The 24,994-nt window shown below is 43.4% G+C and overlaps 1 protein-coding gene across 2 annotated transcripts in view; it reads left to right on the forward strand.

The window, feature by feature from the left end:
- The first annotated feature begins 1,595 nt into the window (after positions 1 to 1,595).
- Positions 1,596 to 24,994, forward strand: part of fat4 (FAT atypical cadherin 4) — a 107,211-nt gene continuing 83,812 nt past the window's right edge. For both annotated transcript variants that reach the window (XM_056382337.1, XM_056382338.1), the window contains exon 1: positions 1,596 to 7,154. In XM_056382337.1, coding sequence (XP_056238312.1) covers positions 2,052 to 7,154 — 5,103 coding nt within the window. In that variant the 5' untranslated portion in view covers positions 1,596 to 2,051. The remainder of the gene's footprint in view (positions 7,155 to 24,994) is intronic.

The following is a 24,994-nucleotide window of genomic DNA, read 5'->3' on the forward strand; positions in this document are numbered from 1 at the left end:
CAAAATATAAAAAATGCACAAATGCTGCAGGCCAGATGGTCTATAATTTATTTAATTGTAATCCTTAACTTGTCCAAATACTGTTTTGACCAACATATAATTTTGTCTTTACATCGTTCCAGCTCTAAATGTCTCTTCTGCATTATATATTTGAATTTCACTCAATATGGAGCCAATGAAGTTGGAAAAATTAGCTTTCATATTCTTGGCTTTTTAGAACATTTAATAACTGGTTCTCACAGAAAGAACATCTGGGAGATGTCACGCAGAATAGTTCTACTGAGATCTCTGCTTCACTTCTAAAATCAAAAACAGCTGCCATTGAATGTGAATCTGAAAGGACGTGATGGTTTGTTGTCCATACTAGTTGGGGTTGTAGTTTTGGGTCATAGAAACAGCATCTATCCCGTGTTGACGCTTCTGTTGCAAAATTATCATCAGTGCGTTGATGTTATGGATGATCTCATCTGTCATTACAGGCAGGATGAACTGCTACTTTGACATAAGTAGATTTATAAATAAATAACCTTAACCAGAGAAGTTCTACTCTAATTCTGGTATATGATTTTGTTTCCTGACAGCTGTGTGCTTACATCATTTTACATGTGTGTATGGTTGCATGAAAAAAAATAAAACAAGTTCCTCAAGCTCTAAAAATGACTAGCCTAATACTCAATTTAAATTTTGGTGACACTGCCAAAGTTACATGTGTTTAAACATTTGTCTGCTGCTCTTCACAAAGCTTCAGTGAACTGTAGTAATACCATGATTTAGCCACTAGATGGAACTATTTACCTACAGTTAAGAACTTGATGGGATGACCTCTGGAATCAACATGAGGCTTTATTAGCCACATAATTATCATTGGAATATAGGCTCTCACTCTCTCTCTCTCTCTAAAATTATACATTATATAACAATGTATAATTTTATATAATTTTATTTAATAATTAACCACCAAATCATTATATTTCAAATGAGTACTGCCTATATTGCAACTTGTACAGAGGGGTAAACAGTATATCTTTAATTTATTGATCTAGTCTTTATCATATCTATATATATCTATATATATGTATATGGAAGATAGATATTTATCTTTTATGGTATTATTATAATACTAAAGAATATTTCAGATAGGACTTTTTAATATTCAAATATGTTTTTAAAGTAACCTTTTCACATGAGTTTTACCACATATATCACCAGTAATATGACTTTATTATGAGTATGCTTACATATTTTTTTGAAATATTTCAATCACATGATCATAATACTGTGTTTCTTTATTTCAGTAGGAACTCTGCTTTCCTCTCCTGCACACTGTTTTAACACCTCGTCTGTTATGCAGGTAATTAGCAGCTCTCGGGGCATCGTTACCTGTCTAATTTGATTGACATCCTCTTCCGCAAGCGGGGACAACGAGCCGCGCTGCACAATAGAGGGAGAGAAAGGCGGTGGGAGGGCGGGCAGGAGCGCCGCTATCCAATGGGATCGGCGATGGGAGGGAGTTTGCCGAACTCCAGCTTTGTCCTAACTTACTGGGACTCCTGAGCACAATATGACTGAAGCGCCTGCACCGTTATTCCACGGGACGGTGCGTATAAGCTCAGCCGCCTGCACACACTCCACACCGCTGACTTGCGCCCAAACTTTGGATAAACTTTTTTTTTTTTTTTTTCTGTACGCATCTCCAAGGAGTGAGGAACTTTTGTTTTGTTTTTTTGCCTTTCTAGGAATTGTGAGATTCCGCTCTGAGAATGCTGTTTGAGGAGTTGAAATGAAACTTCCCTGATCTGCAGGAATCATTCTCTCCATTCAGATGACATTGTTGCGCTGAAACAGTGCGCTGCGCAGGATAAAACAGGAACACTTCTGGAGCACTTTGGGGACACTGAAGAAGTGTGGAAAGAGCTGCTGCTGTGTTTCCCATTGAGTTTTCACGGCACTTTTGTTGGAATACAATGCTTTAGAGTCTCGGCAGACCTCAGTAAAGTTGATGCATCATAGGCATGGACTCTGTCTGAGAAAGGTGGACTGGCTAACTGACCATGGCGCTCACAGGTATGGGTTTTGGCCGGTTTCATTTGATTTTACTGATGTTATGGACTCTGTCGCAGTACTCAGCATCCAGCCAAGTCCGTCAAGAGTTTCAGGTCCTGGAGGAGCAGCCCATCGGCACCTACGTGGGCACGATAGAGACCAAGCCGAGCTTCACGTACCGCTTCAGCGAGAACCACAAACTTTTTGCAATTAACGGCACCACGGGAGTCATTTACACCTCGTCGGTGATTGACAGAGAGCTTTTGCAAAGTGATGTCATCAACGTCGTGGTGCTGTCCAGCCAGCCCACGTACCCCACCGAGGTCAGGATAGTAGTTTTGGATATTAACGATAACTCCCCGGTGTTTCCAGACGCGTCAATTGTCGTGTCTTTTAAGGAGGACGCCAGCAGCGGCAGGCAAGTGATCCTGGACACTGCCACTGATTCAGACATTGGAAGTAACGGAGTCGATCACACCACGTACAGAATAGTGAAAGGCAACGAGCAGAGGAAATTCCGCTTGGATATTACCGTCAATCCTAGTGGAGAGGGGGCATTCTTGCACCTTGTTTCAACTGGAGGCTTGGACAGGGAAGTTACTCCCTTCTACCAGCTCCTGATTGAAGTGGAGGACAAAGGAGACCCGAAAAAGTTTGGCTACTTGCAAGTAAACGTCACTATTCAAGACATAAATGACAACCCCCCCATGTTCGAGCAAGACCAGTATCAAACCAGTGTTTTTGAAGATGCAGCAGTAGGTTCCAGTATTCTGCAGATTACAGCATCAGATCAGGATGAAGGAGCCAATGCTGAAATCAGGTACTTTTTAGACGAGGGGACGCCTTTTCAAATTGACCCTAAAGCAGGTACTATTATTATAAAAGAGGGTTTGGATTATGAGAGTAAGAAGGAGTATTCTCTGACTATCCATGCAGTAGATAACGGGGTTCCTGCTCTGTCCGGCAGAACAGAAGCCACAATAAAACTTTTAGATGTGAATGATAACGACCCTGTGGTGAAGTTCAGATATTTTCCCACTACTTCTAAATTTGCCTCTGTTGATGAAAATGCACAGATTGGCACGGTCGTGGCTCTACTCACCGTCTCCGATTCAGACTCCCCCACAGCTAATGGAAACATATCCGTTTCAATCTTAGGAGGCAACGAGCAGAGACACTTTGAAGTGCACACGTCCTCTGTGCCCAATTTGAGTCTGATCAAAGTAGCCAGTGTGTTAGACAGAGAGAGAATCTCCTCTTACAACCTGACTGTGTCTGTGTCAGACAATGGCAAGCCCATGGCCCGCTCCTCTTTTGCCAGTCTGGTTATTTTTGTGAATGATATCAATGATCACCCACCCATATTTCAGGAAACACTGTACACAGTAGATATCAGTGAAGACATACCAAAAGGCAGCTACATTAAAGGGGTTTCTGCAACAGATGGTGACTCTGGGCAAAATGCCAACCTGCGCTACTCCCTGGTGTCTGGAAACGCTTTGGGCTGGTTCTCCATCAGTGAAAACAGTGGTCTGGTTACCAGCGCCGCTTTGCTGGATAGAGAAATAGCATCTGAAATTGTGCTCAACATTAGTGCCAAAGACCAGGGGCTGCAGCCCAAGATTTCTTACACTAAGCTGATAGTCAACATCACTGATGTGAATGACCAAGTGCCCACATTTACACAGAGCACATATCATGTTTCCCTGGTGGAGCACGCTCCTGCTGGCACTGAGCTGGTGATGCTGTCTGCTTCAGATGACGACCTCGGGGCCAACGGAACTATCCGGTTCTCATTTGATGCAGAGACTCCAGCCAGCGTCCAGGAGCTGTTTCGCCTGGATGCCATGTCAGGGCGATTAAGCACAGCCATGGAGCTAGACAGGGAGGATCAGGCCTCCTACTTACTCCACATCCAGGCAGCAGACGCAGGCAGCCCCCCTTTGCACTCCGTAGGAAAAGTCAACATCACACTGAAGGATATCAATGACAATAGGCCGGTTTTCTACCCTGTGCAGTATTTTGCCAATGTGAAAGAGAACGAGCCCTCGGGCTCTTATGTAACCACCGTTTCAGCCACAGACCCCGATTTGGGTCGAAATGGCACAGTCAAGTATATAATTACAGCTGGAGATGCTTCCAAATTCCGCATTAATAGCAACACGGGGAAAATCACCACGCTTGTGCCCCTGGATAGAGAGGAGAAAACTGCTTACCAGCTGCAGGTGACAGCAGCAGATGGCGGCGGCCTGCGCTCACACACCCAAGCCATTGTGACTGTAACTGTCATAGACACACAGGACAACCCTCCAGTCTTCAGCCAGAAAGCCTACAGCTTTGTCATGTTTGAAAATGTCGGCCCAGGCACAGCGATAGGGACGGTGTCAGCCACCACTGTAGATTTGAACACAAACATTTCATATCTGATCACCTCGGGGGACCAGAGGGGGCTTTTTGCTGTAAACAGCGAGGGTCAGATCACAGCCTCGAGCCAGATAGACAGAGAGGAGCAGGGGTTTTATCAGCTGAAAGTTGTAGCCAGAGCTGGGGAGATCACAGGAGAGGCTTTTGTTAACATCACTGTGAAGGACTTAAATGATAACGCTCCTCATTTTATTCACGCTGTGGAGCATGTGAGCGCAGTGGAAAACTGGAGCACAGGTCATGTCATATTCCAGGCCAAAGCTTCAGATCCTGATGAAGGCACAAACGGCATGGTGGTCTACAGCCTCAAACAAAACCCCAGGGGCCTGTTTCATATTCATGAGAAGCACGGCCTCATCACACTGACTGGGCCGCTGGAGGTCACCACAAGCTCTTATGAGGTGGAGGTCATGGCATCCGACATGGGGGTCCCCCAGCACACCTCCAGCCTCGTCCTCATCGTCAGTGTTTACGATGTGAACGACAACTCGCCGGTGTTTGATCAGCTTTCTTATGAGGTCATCATCCTGGAGTCTGAACCTGTCAACAGCCGCTTTTTCAAAGTGGAGGCCACCGACAAAGACTCTGGTCTTAATGGGGAGATTATGTATGACATCGCCGGTGGCAACACAGGTGATGGGTTTGGCATTTTTCCAGACGGACAGTTGTACATCAAAGCAGAGCTGGACAGAGAGATACAGGACAGATACAACTTAGTGGTTGTGGCCAAAGACAGAGCCGTGGAGCCGCTCAGCGCCACCGTCAACGTCAGTGTGATTCTAGATGATGTAAACGACAACCGTCCTCTTTTTAACAGCACCAATTATGTGTTTCGATTTGAGGAAGAGCAGAAGAGGGGGTCGCTGGTCGGGCGAGTTTTCGCTGAAGATAAAGACTTTGGCCCAAACAGTGAGATCAGATACACGTTTGAGACTCCGCAGCCCAACTTTGAACTGAACGCCATCACTGGGGAGTTGACCAGCACGCTGCAGCTGGACCGCGAGTCACTCATGAGACAAAGAGGCGCCGCCGTCTTCAGCTTCGTGGTCGTCTCGTCAGACCAGGGTCTCCCCAAGCCCCTCAGAGACCAGGCCAAAGTGCAAGTTTACATTCAAGACATCAACGACAACCCGCCTAAATTCACCAAAGACATTTACCAGGCCTCCATCTCGGAGTCGGCTCAGAACATGACACAGCTGCTGAGAGTCTCAGCCTCTGATGTGGATGAGAACAAAAACGGACTGGTGCGTTATCACGTCGCCGAGGGCAACGAGGAGAGACAGTTCACTATTGATAGCAGCTCTGGACAGGTTACGTTAGTTGGAAAGCTGGATTATGAATCTACATCCTCCTATTCTTTGAAAATAATAGCTGTTGATGCTGGAGCTGTGCCCCTGTCCTCCTCTTGCATGCTTAGCATTAGCATCCTGGATGAGAATGACAACTCCCCCTCCTTCCCTAAATCCTCATTGTCTGTGGACGTGTTAGAGAACATGAGGATAGGAGAGCTGGTGGCCTCGGTGACCGCCACTGATGCAGATTCAGGTCAAAACGCAGACATAACGTACAGCATCACGGCCACAAACAACCACGGCACGTTCAGCATCAGCCCCAACACTGGCAGCATCTTTTTGGTTAAACGGCTGGACTATGAAACTCAGTCGTTTTACAAACTCAACATCACTGCAAAGGACAATGGCAGACCGCCCCGCTCCTCATCAATTCCTGTTGTCATTCACGTCAGGGATTTTAACGATAACCCTCCCATATTTATTCCTGGTGACATTTTCAAATCCATCCCTGAAAACCTTCCTATCTCAGCCTCAGTCATGACCATCACGGCTCATGATACAGATGCAGACATCAACGGGCAGCTGGAGTACTCCATAGTTCAGCAGATTCCTCGGGGGAGCCACTTCAGCATTGACTCGAGCTCCGGGCTCATATACACCAACAAGGAAATCGACAGGGAATTCTCCAATCTGTTCGAGCTGACAGTCAAGGCCACGGATCAGGCGGTTCCTGTTGAATCCCGCCGCTTTGCCCTGAAAAATGTCACAATATGGGTCACAGACCTGAATGATAACGTTCCCACTTTTGTATCCCAGAATGCTCTTGTGGCTGAGCCCAACATAGTCATCGGCTCCATCCTGACAACGGTCGTGGCTTTTGACCCCGATGAGGGGTCCAATGGGGAAGTGGAGTATGAGCTTGTGGAAGGGGACTCGGACACCTTCATCATGGACAGGTACAGCGGAGATATTCGCCTGGCCTCCCAGCTGGTACCGTCCCGACTCATGTACACCCTCACGGTGTCGGCCACTGACCACGGCACCGACCGCAAGACCTCCAGAACTGAGCTGACCATCATCCTCCAAGGGATGGACGGGCCCGTTTTCTCCCAGCCCAAATACATCACCATCCTCAAAGAGGGCCAGCCGCCGGGCACCAACGTCATCTCCCTGGACGCCTCGAGCCCACGCGGCTCCGCCACCAAAGTGGAGTATTTCATCGTGGCGGTGCGCAGCGGTGGGAAAGCCGTGGGGCGCCTTTTCACCATCGGCCGCAACACTGGAGTGATACAGACGGCTGCAGAGCTGGACCGAGAACAAGGCTCCGACCTCTACCTCGTGGATGTGTACGCCATCGAGACAGACGCCAGCCAGCCCAGAACACAGCGTGCTGAGGTTAGTGTACTGCTGACTCTTCTATTCTCTACAGGTACTGGAAAGCCACCTTATATTTTGTACTATTGGTCTATTTGATCTGTTTGGCAAGGAGAGGGCATGAACTCACCCGCTGGCATTGACTAGAGACATTTGGATGGAATAAGTGAAATGAGATCAAGGTTTGAAGTGGAAAAAACGGGGGAGTGAGACTGTCCAAGTCACACAAAAAACAGAGCCACCTCTTGCATTTGTCTGCTCATTAATTAAATTCCTTTTTTCACGCACGGCTCTGCGTTATATTAAATCATAATTTTCTTGGACAGTAGTAAGAAGGCCTTGTTCTCTGGCATGATAACTTTATTGTTCCCCATTTCCAAAAACATACTAGCCATAACAATTCATCTTGAATATGCCTCCTCTAATATCTGAGCAGTCTGGGAAAGGGAAATGAGCGCTACATGTCTTCTGCACAACCTCCTCTCGTGCGCTCATGAACAGAAATGTTCTTATCAGCGGATATGAACTGCACAAATCAAAAAAAAAAAAAAGACCCATTTTAATTTCCCCACTGTAGACATAAATCATTCAAGGCTGCTGTTTCAGGTTCAAAGCCCATGATGGTTACCTCAGTGTCTCAAGTAGAAATGAAAAAGAGAGTAATTCATATGGTCTTCCAGTGCAGGCATGCATCATCAGTACCAGTATTACTTGTGAGCCTTTGAGCCTGAGGCTGTTTTGGCACTGGGGTGGTCTTGTGGGGTACCTTTATACCACCAGGAACTGCTCCACAGGCAATAAGTGACCATTAAAATTGGGTGACCTCTTAAGACACAGTGAAAAGACGCTGAGGGCAGAGAGAGTGAAACTTAAGCTGTCCACTGAGTTTGCATTGTGCTTTGCAAAAAAAAAAAAGATGGAGTTAAATTCTCTAAAGTGTTGCGCAGGGACCCTAAACTTAGTTTTGGGTGCCTAAGGCCTAAATGAAAAACAAATGTGATTCTATATGCTTTGAAATTTTTTTTTACCAGGGCTTAAAGTGCCATGTTATTACAGGCTTGATGACACACATACTTCATCAGAGCAGGAAAAAAAACCCAAAAAGGTGCCACCTTCTTTCTGCTCTTCATAAATGTGTTTTATGTTACTGCATTTCAAAAAATGCCTGATGTGAAATGATATAAGACTTCCAGATTAGCAGGATGCCTTTGACAGTTGTTATTGATGCCTTTTCAACCACTGCAGATATTGAAACTGAAATCCAATACAGCAATCAGTTATTTGGAGACAAACTCGCATATTATTGAAATCAAGGATTACTTGGCAAAATCGTGTTAGCTAAGTTAACTTAAAGGTTTTGCCCGGGCCAAATGGGAATATCAAATGTTCTCTCGCTTTGCCTGCAGCGAAGATGGCAATCTGCTTTCCTGCAGACTCTACTGTCGGGCTAATGAGAGAATATAGTGCTTCGGTGCTCCATTCCCAAACTTTAAACTCTAGATTGCTTTCATGCTTAGCTTGAACTTTCTCACCCCTTGGAGAGATGGCTTTACCATACCACCTGGCTGAGTAGTCGATCTCTCCACTATGAGAAGCGTGAGATCTAATAACTTGAAGGAATTCAAATGACCTTCTACATTTGGAAATATGGCCTTTTTTTTTTTTTTTTTTTTTGAGCAGTCGTTTATAGCTATATTTTTTACTCATACACTCATAGTATTTGTATGTTCTCTGTCAATGAGACCTCAAAGCGCACTGTGGTACAATAGTGTAAACCTTCAGACTTAGACTAATGTTTTTGCAGTGCAGTGTTTATACACCATATACCCGGTAGCAACTGGGGGATTATTTCCATCCCCGGGGTTGTGACCCTTTCACATTCTCCATTTCCCATTCTCCCCATTGATTGGATGCATGAGGGGAAAACTGGCATTTTTTTTCCCTCCCTCTGCTGTGCACCATGTGTGATGTTTTGGAAAGACTCAAACAAAGGGAATTTGGCTGGACATGCGTTATCGATGATGGTGATCTTAAACAACTCAGGCCTGCTACAGGAAGAGGGGATAGGATTCTGGGTTATTTCCTGACCTTTTTGGCATCTTGGAAAGTTTGATTGTCACTGATTATCGAATAGATCAATCATTGCAGGACTATATGTGCCCTTTGTCTCACATCTAGGTCATCTTTAAGCCAACAAGTGGTTATGCAGCGGTTGTTAGATGATCATATTTGGTTGTTTTTCTTCAGTGGCAGTTTGGAATGTTATTCAAATGACTTCATTACCCAGAAATCCTTGTGTTTTTTCCTCTTAATAACTGGTTGGGAGATAAAAATGCTGAAAGAAAAATCTCTTGGCAACAGGTTCATCCATTGTTGGTGAATCCATATTCCATTCATAGTTTTTAGGAGGATGTTTTCTATTTCACTCAAGGTTTTGATTCATCACATCCTGCGATGTCCTCATTTAGCAGTGAAGGGAAGCCCCCCCACCCCACCCCACCCCCACCATAACTCACACTGAGTAAGGTCACACTGAATCACCTGTGGCAGACGTCTCTCCATGAGCTGAAACTTTCAGGTGTTGGTTGAACATTTGGCCACAGTCCTGATCAGTGATGTGACAGCAGGTGTTTCCCATCAGCTGGTAGACACAAAACACCTGCACCTCACAGAGTGGGACAGTGATGAGGCAGAACACGAGGGAGAGAGTTTCTCCTTGTGTGGCTGGGCGTGAATTTAGTCTTGAAATGATTTTTTTCATGGTGTTAAGGGAAGTTTTGTCTTGCATGTGTTGCAGCTCATATTGTTTTGACACTTCTGGGTTCATATATTGACTTCCAACGTGCAGAATGATTTTTACTTGGAGATTCTGGCAGGTAAACAAGTGCAAAGGTCAGGGATGCAGCTAAGCGCTATTTTACATTGATAAATTAGATTAAAAAAGATGAATCGATTATCAAAACAGTTGCATGAGAGGCAGGTTTTAAAGGGTTCCTCCACTGAAAACCTCATAGCCCTACAACAGCAGCTGAATCAGCTCGGACCCACAACAGATACAATAGGATCATTTCATAGTGTAATGAAAGGTATCAAAATTCCCACACACACCTGCAGTATAATCCCTTTCTCCTCTGTACATCAGTCAGTTCCCAACCCTCAGATTTTTGGCAAAATATTGCTAAATACTTTTCTATGTTGATTTCTATTTTGTTCCTTCATGATATCCCATTTTATAAAGACAATTAGCAACTATATTAAACAGCATACCGTGTGTTACTAGTGTAGTCAGCTATATTTGCCATCCACTATCAGTGTTGTTACTGTTGACTCTTTTCAGCTCCACACAAAGGTTTTTCTTGGAGGATTCCTCTAACAAAAGAAATAAAACACCGTCACAGAACGATAAAGACATTATAGAAATCTCCCTGACACCTCAACAGTCTCTGTTTCTTGTCTTCTATCTCTCCTCTCCCCCTTCATCTGCCTCCTCTTCAGCCCCTCCAGCCCCTATACTCCAGACTGCTACAAACTGTTTTCTTAAACTCACTGTGAATTAAGTGCTTTTTTTTTTTTTCTCAGAGAGGCCCTTAAGTGCAACATCAGTCCTTGCCCCCTGCTCCTTAAAGGCATTGTTCCCCCCATTGAAGGAAAACACAGTAGGAGCGTTCAGCAGGCCCTCCTTTGTTTTGCCTCCGCAGATAAAGTGTTAAACAGCCCCGGTCATGATTCGGGAGACTTTTTTTTGTTATTTTTCTGTCTGTGCCAGCGTCTTTTCCTTGGCAGATTTAAGAGTGTGTATGGATGCCCCCGTCAGCCACCTTTCCTCCCTTCTCCTCACCAGTAAAGGATGTACGGCGGAGCTGTGTGGACTCGTGAGATTGAAGGAAAAAAGAAAAAGAGTGTTTCTGGGAGGGTTCTGGACATGTCAGACGGTGTTATTGGGAGTTGTGGGAATGAAGGAAGAGGAGTGGTGGTGGTGGGGAAGTGCCAGACACAGGCATAGTAGCAAGGAATCATGGGGAGGAAGAGGCGAGGGCACAGTGCTCGGGATCATGTCCTCAGAAGGTGGGGGCAAGAGGGCTCAATCTCCCTGCCCGGGGCTTTTGTACATCACAGTCGGGGAATGCAGATGGCTGAGTCAGATATAGAAATTAGTGTTGATCTTTGTTGCTATGGATAGCCCGAGCTCCATTATATTCATCCTCCTCTTGGTTAAGCTGTATATCTCCGTGTCTTTTGCATCTCCTTTGTGTCAGCCTGCCTGCTTTGTGTCTCTGGGAAGCTGTTTGGTTCTCACTCTCTCTCTCTCGCTCTCTCTCTCTCACTCTCTCTCTCTCTCTCTCTCTGTGTTGTGGATCAGTCTGATTCATAAATCTTGTTGGCAGCCAACTTCAAAGTCTCTTTGCTTTTCTGTCTCTCACTCTCTTTCATTCCCTCCTTTGCTTTCTCTGTGTTTTGGTGATGCTGAACCTCCTCCAACATGAACTTGGAGGGTAATGTGATTAGGGCATCAGAGGAAATAGAGGGCAAGAAAAAAAAAAAAGCCTCTGAAATATAAAACCTGTACAGCCAGACAGGTCGACCAGGCAGGGAGGAGAAGGTCATGTACAGCTGGACAATACGATACGGATGCGGCTTTTTGTTTGTGCATTTGTGTCTGTGTGTGAGTATTAATAAAAACTGAAATATTGATGAGTGCTGCTTCCAGAGAAAGGTCGAACAGTGTTACAGATAGCCCCCCTAAGAGGTGCGTTTAATGTTCTTTATCGAATCAAATTGAATTGAAAAAAAAAAGGCCTTGATTACATTTGAATTATACACAAGCTTAGTATTAAAATTTCATGGTCCTCAAAAGGCCCATTTTACAAGAACTGGACGAGGAATGATGCAGAACAAACTGCATCCTTGTGTATTGTAATTCATGGTCTAATTGCCATATTTTAGAGTGTTTCCCTCAGCACATGTGCTTGAGAAAAGGTGGTATCGCTGCAGTCCCTGGCCGTAGCCGAGGTTGTAATTCACGCAGTAATCTGGCCGGACACGGTGGAGGTGATGCATCTGCCGGGCCCTCCTGGTAGGTGGTCGCTCCGGGTGAACCTGCGGGTGGGTGGGTGAGCCGGTGCTCTGGAGCGCCGGTCGTCCCAGAGCGTCTGTGCGTTTTTTTACGAGACAATCGCCATAAAAGTTGGATAAACGTTCGGTCATGCATAGATGCATGCAAGCAAACGCTGCCAGAAGCACAGACAGACAGACAGACAGACGCACGCACGCACGCACACACACTGATCACAAGTTCAAACTCCTTCTCAAGTGCAGGAAAACTTTAAATGGTAGCCACAGTCAAAATAATTCAGTTTCATTTAGATTATTATGATTGTGTTACTGTCAAATAAGATCACTGGGCTACTTTGTGACTTATATTCTGCAGATTCAAACTCGGGGCCTTAATGACGTTAGCGGTTTATGTCCTTTTTATTACACGAGACTGTTTGTTAGTGTTTGTCTTGTTCCATTTATTTTGTGGCACAGTGAAACTTTGTTTGGAAAAGTGTGAGGCACTTCTGGCTGCTCTCCAGCTCGCTTGACCACATTAGATGAATATTAAAGTCATGGTACTTTGTGCTTTTCTATAGGGCTCTGACTGCATGAAGTTTTAACCATAGGTGCACAACGAGCCGTCTCACATTTCACCACTTTTCTCTCATCAGAAAGCAGCGACTGGCAGCACAAGCTCATGATACACATTTTGTTGAACCGGTGGCTGAAAGGTCAGAAACAGGGTCATATTGTTCTGCTGTGCCATGTTCTATAAAGTTAAGCCAAGCGTCACATTAGTAATGAAAGGGCAAAACTGACCTTTTTTTTTTTTTTTTTTTGGACACAAGCCAAAAAGGCTGTTAAATCCCACAATTCACCACTCACTTCCAGTATTTTACCAACCAGGCAGATTTTTTATTTCTTTTAGAGGAGATTCAGTTCTTTATACATGACTGAGTCAAATTCATTATCCATGTGTATCATGTTTGCTATTTATTTTAACCTGCTGCCAGTCCAAAATGTTCAAGTTTAAGACTTAATTGTAATCAGTTTGCAAAACAGTGAAAAGTGCAATAGAAAAATCTGAATAAATGAAGTGATAATGTGCAGATACAGTAGAGAGTGAAGATAAGATTTTTTTTACCTTTGTGGTAAGCAATTTGTCATGACCTATAGGTCCGGCTGGGTGTTGTTAGAAATTTGTCAATACAATGTTACCTGAATTTCCGTACCAATACTAAAACGATGGTGGACAGTGGTTCCCAACATTTTTAGCTTGAGACACCTTAAAGTGGAGTAGTGTCTGCTTTCCACACCTTTGATACCAGTTCAACCAAACACCTTGTAATGTCATTTTTAGAGACCCCACACATTTGTCTTGTGACCTTTTGTGGGGATCCCGAGCCCTAATTTGGGAACCATTGTCTTTGTTCAAGAAATAGCGTGGAGAAATGGTTTCCTAGAAACATTCATTTAACAAGAGGCCAGAGTTCTCAGATGTTTAAAGGTCCCATATTGTATAAAGTGTGATGTCCTTGTCCTTTTTGTTTATACAGCAGGTCTAACTTCTATAGTTATACTGTGAAAGTATCAAACGCTCAGTCCACAGAGAAATGCACACAGCCTGTATTCAGAAACTTAGTCTTTAAATGATCTGTCAGGACTTCTCTAACTTTGTGATGTCACAACAAAGCAGTCACCGCCCTCAGCTATGCCCCAAGCCCCCACCCACCTGGACCCACCATCCAACCTTGCAGGATTTGGTTTCTCTGAGTGTTTACCTGAAATCTGCTATAATTGTATTCGATCACTCAGAAAACAGTCAGCCAATCAGAAGAGAGGTTCAGACTCTCTTCTGATTGGCTCACTGACCTGTTGTTACTAGAGATCCAGAGAGAAGCCTGAGAGAGGAGATTTAAAACAACATTGAGATGGTTTTTGGTTCTTAAAACCACAAATATATCTTCTTCAAATAAAACACAGGAAAAGTGTAAAAAATGGGACCTTTAATGTTGTCTGTAAAACAAACTGTTATAAGGATTTTGCATAGTAATAGTATTACATAATCCCGATTTAAACCAGTGTCACAGTTTTTGGTGCTTTTTGATGCTGCTGTGGTCACATTTTGTTCCATACCAAAGAAGTATTGAGGTTCAATCCTCTGCTGTAGATCTGGTTATGTTTTACTGCATCAGCAAAACTGATATTGTTAAGTTTAGTAAAAGTAAACAAAAGTAAAAGTACTGTAAATGACCGTGAGATTTCAATGGTATTGTTTTAACTTTGTAGCACTCATGCTATTGTGTGTTGTGGCAAACTGAATTGTCCTGGTGTGGTAACCCCACCCTGCTGCTTCTCTAAACAGGTTAAAACAAAAAATTATTTACACACTCTATTTTTAAACTTGGTTTGCCGCTAAATTATGTTTATAAAGGGAATGTACACGAGTATTAAAAGAAAACTCTTTCAGCTCTGCGGTTCACTGTCCGCAAGAATTTTTTTTTCATTTTTTCCATTTTTGCCCCTTTTCTGCCTCATGCAAAGTCAATACAGGACCTTGGGTTAGAATAATAAATGGATGTGGCCATAGCTGTGCATGGTCCGCAGAGTTTTGCATCATCAGGTTTATTTTCACATCAGAGATACATTTCTCTTGTTCTGTGACTTTGATTGTCATGCCTCATTTGGGAGGGGGTCATTCCTCCGTCTTAAGCGCACATGTTCGGACCAAATGTGCGACTGAAATAGTATTAATCTCGGCCGAGAGAATGCCTTTCTCCTTTGGTCTGCAGAATCAGGCGTGATCAAAAGAGGAGCCGTTTACCGTTTTGCACCGGGAGGGAGGGATTTCTTCAGCTGCAATCAGAAAAGTCCATCAGAAGCTGTGATCTAAAGTTTCCAAGCTTTACAGTCACTCGACCACAGCAAGGTTGATTGGGAGTAGCTGGAAGTGGTAATGATCAGGTATAGCTATGATTGTACATTTTCCCTGACCAAGTCCTACAGAGGGATCTTTGCCTGAGTATGACTCCATCCCAGAGGTTTCTTCATCACTTCTCTCTGCATTGCTCTGACTGTGAAGGGACCATAAAATATGACCGAGTCTGTCCAGCTTTGAAAGTAAAAAAAAAAATAAAAATAATGTTCCACTACTTTCACTTGTAAAACGCAGGGAGTTCGAGAGAAAGAGGGAGAGTGGAGGGTTGATTTTGGCACATATTCTCTGCGGTAATAATGGATCCCAGCTACAGAATGATTTGTTCTTACACGTGACTTACCGAGCTCTCTAGCGTCAACAAACACTCGAGCACATCCACATGCAGAAACGCACACTGCAAATTTCCATTGTTTTCAAAGCTCAGACTTCACTGCGGTGCCTCGTTGACCTGTCTCTCTGCTTTTTGACTCAAAAAAAAAAAAAAGAGCTCACTTCTGCTCTTTTGCACATCTCACTTCCCGCTGGCCGTCCATCAACGGCACCTCCAAAGTGACATTTAGTGCGGTCGCCTCCTTTGCAGATCCTCCCGCCTCCGGGGACATCAAACGAGAAGGAGCGGCGGGATTGCACGTTTCTGCTTCGTCTGCAGTGTTCTCACACACACACACACACACACACACACACACACACACCACACACACACACACACACACACACACACACACCTCACTCCCACCCCCAGCTTGTGGTAAGACAAGCGACCCCGGGCAGGAAAGGGGTATCTCCCACAGCTCGGACAGATAATTTAGGAGCTAGATGGGAGAAGGAGGGAGGAAAAAGAGGGAGGAGAGGGGAGGGGGTGAGGCAGTGAGGTTGGAGCTGGGAGAAAGGGAGGGAGAGCTGGAGTAGGGCTTTAGTGTCAGAGACAAGAGACAAGCAAAGATAGACTGGCACCAGAGAGCGAGAGCCCGTGTTATTGTTATCTCCCCTCTTATTTTATGAGTTTTCCATCAGGAGATCCGCTGCAGCTCCTGCACACACTCTAGCTTTATTAAGAGGTTAACCGTATTGTGATTTAGCATTTGTACAGAACTTATTCTTTTTATGTTTTCTAGCTGTGTTTGTTGTGATTATTACTTCTGAAGCTTGGAAAATCATGTGCCTTTCCTTTCGCTCTCTGCTGTGCAGGTCTAAACTCCAAGAAATAAGCCAAGCCACAGTCGATTAGCAGCTGGTTTCAATTTTGGAAATTGAAATATTTCAGCTCTCAAAATGTCCCTGCATGACTTTTCCGGCGCTCAATGTCTATGCAAGTTGTTAAGTTTTTAAAAATCATGCACAGAGAGTGTTGGTCGTAACTCTGTTCAAGCTCTTCATTTGACAGCTTATTGGCCTTGTCCTGGACCTTGAAAATGTCCTGACCTATCCAGTGTGATCTAATGGGTTTTCCCCTTATTATAGCTGTTTTAAATGTTTGTTTTCAAATTCTTCGTACCCTTCTATTGCAACCCCACTGACCCAGCGAGGGGCAAGTCATTTAAAAGTCAAGCTCCACAGCCAAACATTGTTCACATTGTTCAAAGCCACAGAACTGACTATACTATGTTAAAGGTCCCATATTGTATAAAGTGAGATTTCCATGTGTTGTTTGATCATAAAGCAGGTCTAGGTTCTATATTAATACTGTGAAAGTGTCAAAGCGCTCAGTCCACAGAGAAATGCACACAGCCTGTATTCAGAAACTGAGCCTTAAAACGAGCCGTTAGGACTTCTGTAACTTTGTGATGTCACAAGAGCCCCTCTCTTCTGATTGGCTCACCGACCTGTTGTTACTAGAGCTTAAGAGAGAAGCCTGAGGGAGGAAATGTAAAACTACATTGAGATGGTTTTTGGTACTTTAAACCCAGACGTATCTTCTAATCGATATCAAAACTTAAATTAAAAGACCCATAAAGTGTGAAATATGGGATCTTTAAATTCTAGTGGAGATCACAAGGTTTCCAGAATTATCAAGAGTATATGATTCCGACATTTCTTAGGTGAAATAAAAAGGAAAATATAAGGTTAAGTGGCTGAAGCTCACTGAATTTACAAAAATGTCTTTTCTCACTTACCTCTGAAGGTACTTGTTACTCTAATGTTACTACAATGGAGGCAGATATCTCAAAAACAGGTTTAAAAAAAAACAAATTTGCATCACTTGATACCATCAGAGGTAAGTGAGCAGATATATGTTTTGGGAGATTTAGGCGAACTGACCCTTTAAGCTTTTGCTGCAGTGACAGGTGCTTCTTATCAGGTGTTTCTGTGCAGCATTGTTGACTCTGAGGCACCTTGCAAACCTCCAGAACACACGAGCTTCCTCCCTCGCTAAATTGCCCGTACACATCATCCTCCCATGGGTCGTTTTACAGAAAGGCTGTGGTTGTTTGAGAACGTAGCCGAGTGGAACGTCTCAGGGAAAAATAGCTTGTGGTCACCAAGACAATAACTGCGGAGCATGAGCCTCACTTTGGAGGATTATTATCTCATTCGAGGAGATTCTTGGATCAGAGTCGGACTCTGTGTTGGCGCTGCTGCTCTCTATTTCCAGGGCAGTAATCCTAAAGCATCTTTTTTTTTTTTTTTTTGTTCAGTGAAATATCATAAAGCACACTGGATGCAAGCTTTGCTTTCAAACATTTCCATCTTGCATGGTGTATTGTATGGCTCTGCATGGCAGCGAGCGAAAGGCTGGCCCCTCCGCAGCAAACAAAACACTGTGTTTACACAAATTTTCGAAACAACTGATCTGCTGTCAGAAACAGAGCGCAGAGAGAACTCCTGGCTTGAAATAGCTAACCATTTTGGTGAGTGTGGCCTTCCTCTCCCCTCTCCACTTGGGCCTGTTTAATTGAAACCAGCTGGCGAGGGTTCTGGGCAGCAAAGTGCGGGTCTAGTCAACGTGACTGAGGGCTTTTGCTCGCAATCGGGGTACCTGAGCTGCCCTCCTCGGCTCCGCTGTCAGACCAAAGCTCTGTTTTTATTAAAGCCGGTGATATCTCGAGCTGCAAACGAAAAGGAAAGTCTGACTGTTTTGAGCTCTTAAAGGGCAAAAGAGAAAGCTGTGGCTCTGGTTTCGATTACATTCGTTGACAATGTGCTATTTTTACTCTTTTTATTTCTTCTCTTTTTTTTTGCCCACTCTGTGATTTTCCTATGCAAATTGCTGAAGTGGCCTAATTTCATCAGGCTCTATTGTGTGTGGGGACGTCAAGGTGTAATTTAACAAAGTGCTGTCCTTGAAGTTGACTTTATGGTCTTTCCTTTCAAACACTGAGCTATTTTGACTTTTTTGTTTGTGTGTTTGTGTGTGTGTCTCTGCACACTCACATGCATACCTCCTTACAACAGTACATGCCTTCAGCCCTAAACAGAGCTGTTCCTTGCATTCTTTTTGCACAATCTACCAAATCTTGGCGCCCTCTCCTCATTTTTCTGCAGTTATCCCGCTTGGCGTCTCTGGCACTGACACGTAGCTCACCGAGATGAAGAAAAAAAAAAACAAAAAAAAAACAGCCCACTGAAAAATGAATCATCCAAAACTTTGTCTAAACTTGGCTGCCCTGCTGTTGACAGACAGATCGTAATGAAGTCTCTCTCCCAGGACATTGTGTTCTTACGGTATTACATGGAGGGTGATCAGATATTACATTATGTCTCTATCTGCTCCAGGAGGCTGCCGCCGCTGGTGGGGCTTCACTTACACTGAGGTCTGCAGAGGAGTTCAGAGGACTGTGGGTAGATGAGAGAGAGAAAGAGAGAGAGAGGGAGAGAGAGAGGCATAGAACAACAATGCACCACATGAAACTTCTTAGCTCCTCAAAATCTTCTTCAAATGCTTTTCACACTGCAAAAATCTATAAATAATGAAGTCATTGGACCCTATAGAAATCCAATGCGGTAGGACTATTTAAACCTGTTTCCACTATTAATGCAGTTGAAATAAATGTCAGTATCCATGAAATAAAACTAAGGTTTTTTCAATCAATTAAGATTTTAGAGGAAAAGAAGATACTATTGAGGTGCATTATGGGAAATGTAAGAAGTATGACACTTACTATGGACAAAAAGTCAGGATGTTTCGGCATCTACTGCTTCGATTTTGGCCACTTTAAAAACGTGTCTGCCACACAAATTCATAGAAGTGCAAAATTAAATTGCTCTCAACAACTTTTTGCAGTGTACCATTATATTTAGTTCTTCTATCATCAGTCAGATCTTATAAACAGTTAAAAAATATATATTTTGTTTTTTTTGTTCTGAATTGAAGGTGAATTGTTATACATGTACTTGCATTGTACACTTTGTGATATTACTTTATTAAATTATCCATCAGTACAAACTGTAAAGAGAGAGAGGCAGTAGCAGCCGAGTATCCTTATGTGTGTGAGGGAGAAAGTGGGCTAGACATGTGTCTGTGCATACTGTGTGTGTGTGTCTGTGTGTGTGTGTGTTTGCATCTTTCCCTAAACCGGCTGCAGTCCTCAGTCACGCCAGCTGCCTCGGTGCTAATCCCTCCACTTGCAGATTTACACATGATCCTGCAGAGGCTTCTTGCCATTTGATGCAGTTATTTGATAATGAGTGAGTGATCCAATGGAAAGCAACACTCTCAGGACTCTTCCCAGCGAATCATGTGACCTTCGACCTGACTTGGCAAAACTTGAGCGGAAGCACTGCCTCTTGTCTTGGCAGCTAAACAACCAGCTATGTGTGTCAGTAAGTAAGTGTGTGGATATGCTGTTTTAGAAACTGTGATTGTGTTTCATCAGGGCCGATAGATGTTTGTGTATATGTGTGTGTGAGTAATGTTCAGATGTGTGACAGAGTCCTACGGCGCGGTGGACTGGCAGCCCGAGCGTGAACTCTGCATGCTTCCTTTATTCCTCTGACGTCTGACAAGGCTGAGGCGTTGTTGGTAATGATGTGGTTATTACTTCCCATCATGCCTCACTGCAGGGCCCGGCTGTAAAAGAGTGCAGTATATTCTCTTTGTCCCTCATGGGCTGCCTGTCGAGGCCGGCACTTTGCTGCTCTTTTATGAAACGTTCTCACTCTGTTGAGACACTTAACTGACGCACTCATGGGACGTCATTTGTGAAACTGTACCCCGGTTTCAAGTGTGATTTCACAATATTATCCTGTCAGAGATTAAAATATAAGCCTCTCTACTTCTGTCACATCCTATACGACTGGGATATTGTTTTAGATGGTTACAGTCTTTAAAGGTTATTTGTATTTTACTAATGATCTATGATTGAAGGTTAAGTAAACTGCACTTAGTGAAAAAACATTACCTCTGAGACATTTCCAATAAGTACAAACATCCAGTATGTACAAAAACCCCCCAAAAAACACAACATCTTTATTCATGGATAATGCTAATGCGCTACCAGTGTCATTTTTTCTAGCTGCTTGTTGAGCTTTTAGTGTGAATTATCACCAGACTCAGCTCTATGGTGCTTTTTAGTTTCTTTCAGCTCATTGTTTTGGTTTTACAGATACGCAACTTTACTCCAATCCAATTTCCAGCTGTAGCCCAATGTATGCTAGCTGCTAGCTCCAAACCATTGACAGACAATTTCAGGAACTAGCTGATGAACATAGTGGAGCCAGATAAAATTAGCTAAAATTGTCAGATTGTTTGAAGCATGACGCCAAAGTAATGCAAGTGTTGCTTTGTGTCTGCTCTGAGTGTAAATGAGCAATGTTTTGCTAACACGTTTACGTTCATACGCATGTCAGTGTTGCTCTGATGAAATACATGTTATTGTATTAGTCATGTCTTTAAAGCCATTACATGACGAGTTGGAAAATTCTTAACTCTGCCCCCCAGTGGTTGTATCAGAAAATCTGGTGTGACACGCTCTGGGACACTGGTAATGAAAAAAACTGAAATCAATATATAAACATCACCAACTTTCATCAAGTTTGTTTCTTTTTAAGAAAAAAAAATTCTGAAAATCTGAAAATTCCTATAATCACATAAAATTCTACACATAGTAGCTTTAATTGGGCGAGAAGTCTTATTTTAGAGTAAGACTTTTTTTTTTGCTTGTGAATTCTGGGTATTTTCCTCAGGACTGAAAGGCTCTGCATGGAAATCAATCGTAATAGGGCATGGGCATCGGGTTTCGAATCGCCTTTGAAATTCAAGATTTATTCGCAGGCTTCATACACGACTCCTGCTGTTGTGTTTGCACGAGCCTTTTATTCGGACTGCGAGGAAGCCGTAGTTGCCCCCGGGCCTTGAGTAATGCCAGCTGTGGTCATATGGAACCAGTTTGATCTCCTGACTGTCAAAAGTGCCCCGTCTGCCCCCAGCGTACGACGTCCATATGTGGACATGGTGCTGTTTGGTATTAACACAACAACGACTCCGGTCTCTCACAAGAGCTGGGATTGTATATCCACCTCCTCTTTCCCCACATGGGGTTAGATGACTAAGAGGACAAATGTTGAAGTATGAAGTGGATTTGACATTGACGCCAAGTAAATTCCAATTTTTATTGTCTTAAATTTACTGTAGATGCCTGGTGGTGTTGTCATTGTCATAATACTCTGTCATACTCATACTTCTCTGTCCTTTGTTGTTATAAATTAAAAGCAGATTGACGTAAAGACAGTTAATAAAAGTTGTGTTCGCTATTACTTGTGTGTGGTAGGTCTTTCTCGAGAATAATTATATAAAACAGATCTTGCACACGAGCAGTTCAATAACCAACTCTGTCTTTTAGAGTTTATAGACTTATACAGAAAGTTTGCACTGGCAGATACGTGTTGGAGAAAACATGACTCCTTCCAAATTATGTTTTTTATCAACATAATGATGAAACATTTACTATATATTGAATGTATCTGCCCATGCAAAAATAGTAAATGCATCTGCAAAACTTTCCTTGTGCAGACAAAAAGTATGATTTTTGCTTGTATTCTTGATCTCACCACAAGATCTGCTCAGCTTTCAGTTATATTACATGATCTTCATCAGCAGATGGAGTTTGCCCCGTTACCATGTAATTTGTAGATGTTGGGATTTGTTCAGAGTTCATTCTTGACCTTGAGAAAGAAATCAGTTGTTTGACACATGATTAATTTGATCAGTTGTGTGTTTGTAAGAGTCAGGTTGTTGAGGTTTTAACTGAGGATATTTTTAGCATTCGGAGGCACAAGCAATAAAACAGGATCACATTGCTTGCCTAAAAAAAAGAAAAAAAATGTTTCAGTTCTCAGCAGTGAAACAAAGCAACTTCTCCACCTCTGCACCTTCTCCCAGTGTATCACAATCCTGAGCGCGTTATTCAGGATTTATGCTAATGAGACTCAACGAGTACCAACATCCCTACCTCATCATTTGGAGACCTCTCATCCTCCCCAAAAAAAAAAAGAAAGAAAAAAAAAAGCGTTTTTTGTCTCCCTCATTAATCTTACTCTTCTCACAAAATCAGATTCATATCATTATGACACAAATTAGCCCCCTGCAATCATTACCCCATTGTTGGTGTTGTTTACATTGTTGTTTTTCTGCTGCTCTGCATACATCAACTCGCTCTGGCTTTAATTAATTCTTGCACTGAAATTAACTTGGGAGAAGTCCCGGGATGGTTCATTTAGTGTGTATATGATTAGGACCAGCCGGGAAGATCAGAGGCTCTTTTTTATTCTGTAGCACCGATGCTAATTCATCTACCAACCCCCAAATCCCCCCCCAAATCCCCGCCACCCCCCATTCCTTCCTGTCTTGTTGAGACTTTTATTCTCTCCAATCATAAGACCCCCCAACCTCTTCACGCGGTTTGGTGTTGAATAAAAATGAGGTCTATCATTTCTTTAGGGGTTGGATGGATAGATCAATGGATGGACGGATAGAGACCCCAGTGTGGAGGCTCTGTCTCTCCAGGTCTCCATTGAGCAGAGATTACATCGCCGGTTGGTGGCTGTAAAATGCAGTGCTCCACTGGCAGACACCAAACAGGACTCACAGGAGTCTTTTCAAACCTCGCCATTGTTAGCGAGGGATTATTCTTCGGGTTGTTATCCCATTACGCTGTAATGGTAGCAATTTTCTGCTTAGGAATTTGGCTTTTTCTGGGGTGGGGGGTGGGGTGGGGGGTACATGCCAGAATGTTTCTGAATCAAGCATTTATCATCGGTAATTTGTAAAAAATTGTTAGATTACATTTCCACGGCTGGTGACTTTTTAGATGACTCCCTCAATTGTCTCCTGGTGTCGAAATGAAGAATTATTTGTTTTCGCGGAGGCGATGATATCCTGTATTTAAATGTAAAAGCAGGTTTTGCAAATACGCCACCATGCATTTAAATTGTTGTTATAAAAATGGTTGAAAATGAGACGAGGGGCAGGTATTAAAGGATTGTTTTTACACCTCTGGTCTGATATCAGAATTCCTCCTCACAACGCTCAAGTCAAATTCTTGGAATATCTTGGGTATTAATTTTTTTTTTTTCCCGACGTGAGCAATGGGCCTTTCTTTATTATAGAACGGGACATCAACAAGGCTTTTCAAAGTAATGCTCTTAACAGGTCATTAAGCTTTTTTTTTTTTTTTTTTAGTTTTTTTTTTTTAGTTTTTCTGTAAGTTTGCCCAAACACTAAAACCTTGTGTCTTTCACGTCTGATTAGTGACACTTTAATAAAGTCGTTTAAAGTTCAGCGGACTGAATTTTCCACCTTTTCTAGTGTTTCTATGGTCACGGGGAAACGACCCGCATTCAGGCCTGTACGCAATCTTTTAAATGCAAATCCTTTAAAAGTAACTGTGTAATTCTGTCTATGGGGACTCTCCCGACTTGGCTGCTAGAGAAAGTGTTTTTTTATATAAGGCAACCACGGCTGTTTTTCTTTCTGTCTTCTTGATCTGACAGCAATTGACTAAGCCAGTCCTTAAGGCGTGACAAAAGCTTGGCAAAATCTTTACATTTCTTTTCCTCCTCTTTCCCCCCCCAACCCCCCACCCCCCCTCCCCACCCCCACCGCCCTTCTCTTAACTTTTCTTGGATGGGCCAAGGTGGACAAAGCCTGTCTTCTCTTCCACTTGATTGGGTCAGAAGGCTGAAGTTAAATGTTTGGTTCAAAATTGTCTTAGCATTCCCAGCATCATGTTTTTTTCTTTCTGTGTGTATGTGTTTTTTTAATTTTTTTTTTTATGGTGCTCAGGGAAGCTCGGAAAAGTATGTCGAATCGGCCACAATCAAATCATTTACGGTGAGCTCACAGCGAAGGAATTAATGCATTTTATATGAGGATGCCGAGTCTGAGGCAAAGTCCCCTCAGCAACATGTAAGAAAACTCCCTCTCTCTCTCTCTGTCTCTCTCCATTACTCTCTCCCTGCTCTCTCTATCTCTCTCTCTCTCTCTCGCTCCCTCTCTCTCTCTCCCTCTGTTTTACTTATTGAAATTATAGCTGTCACCCACTTCACAAGGAGGAGAGCCAGGGGAAGCAGGTCATTGACTTGATTTTCATGGGAAGGCTGATTTGGCCATTCAGGGTCTGATAGGTCCAGTATTGACAGCCCTTTGCGTGAGGGGAGGGGAGCATGCCGCCTTCATTGTACCCACGGTTTGCTGAGGAAAAACAAGAGATCGCTTGGGAGACAAAGACCTCAATGGGAACAGTAGCCCCTGTGTCCCCTTGCCTCTGACTGCTGCTGCTGGGAGGCTTGTGTCTTCCATTCTGGCCTCAAGTGCTACTCCCACCCTCTCTCAAACACCCCGCCACCCCTGTCTCCCGCTCTTTCTTCATCCTGTCAAGTGGCTGCAGAGGTGTTGCCGTTTCATTCTCTGACCCCTGACACTCTCCCTCCGAGTCCCATCGCCTCCCGA

The sequence above is a fragment of the Seriola aureovittata genome, chromosome 8 (genome assembly GCF_021018895.1).
Source record: "Seriola aureovittata isolate HTS-2021-v1 ecotype China chromosome 8, ASM2101889v1, whole genome shotgun sequence".
Taxonomy (NCBI): domain Eukaryota; kingdom Metazoa; phylum Chordata; class Actinopteri; order Carangiformes; family Carangidae; genus Seriola; species Seriola aureovittata.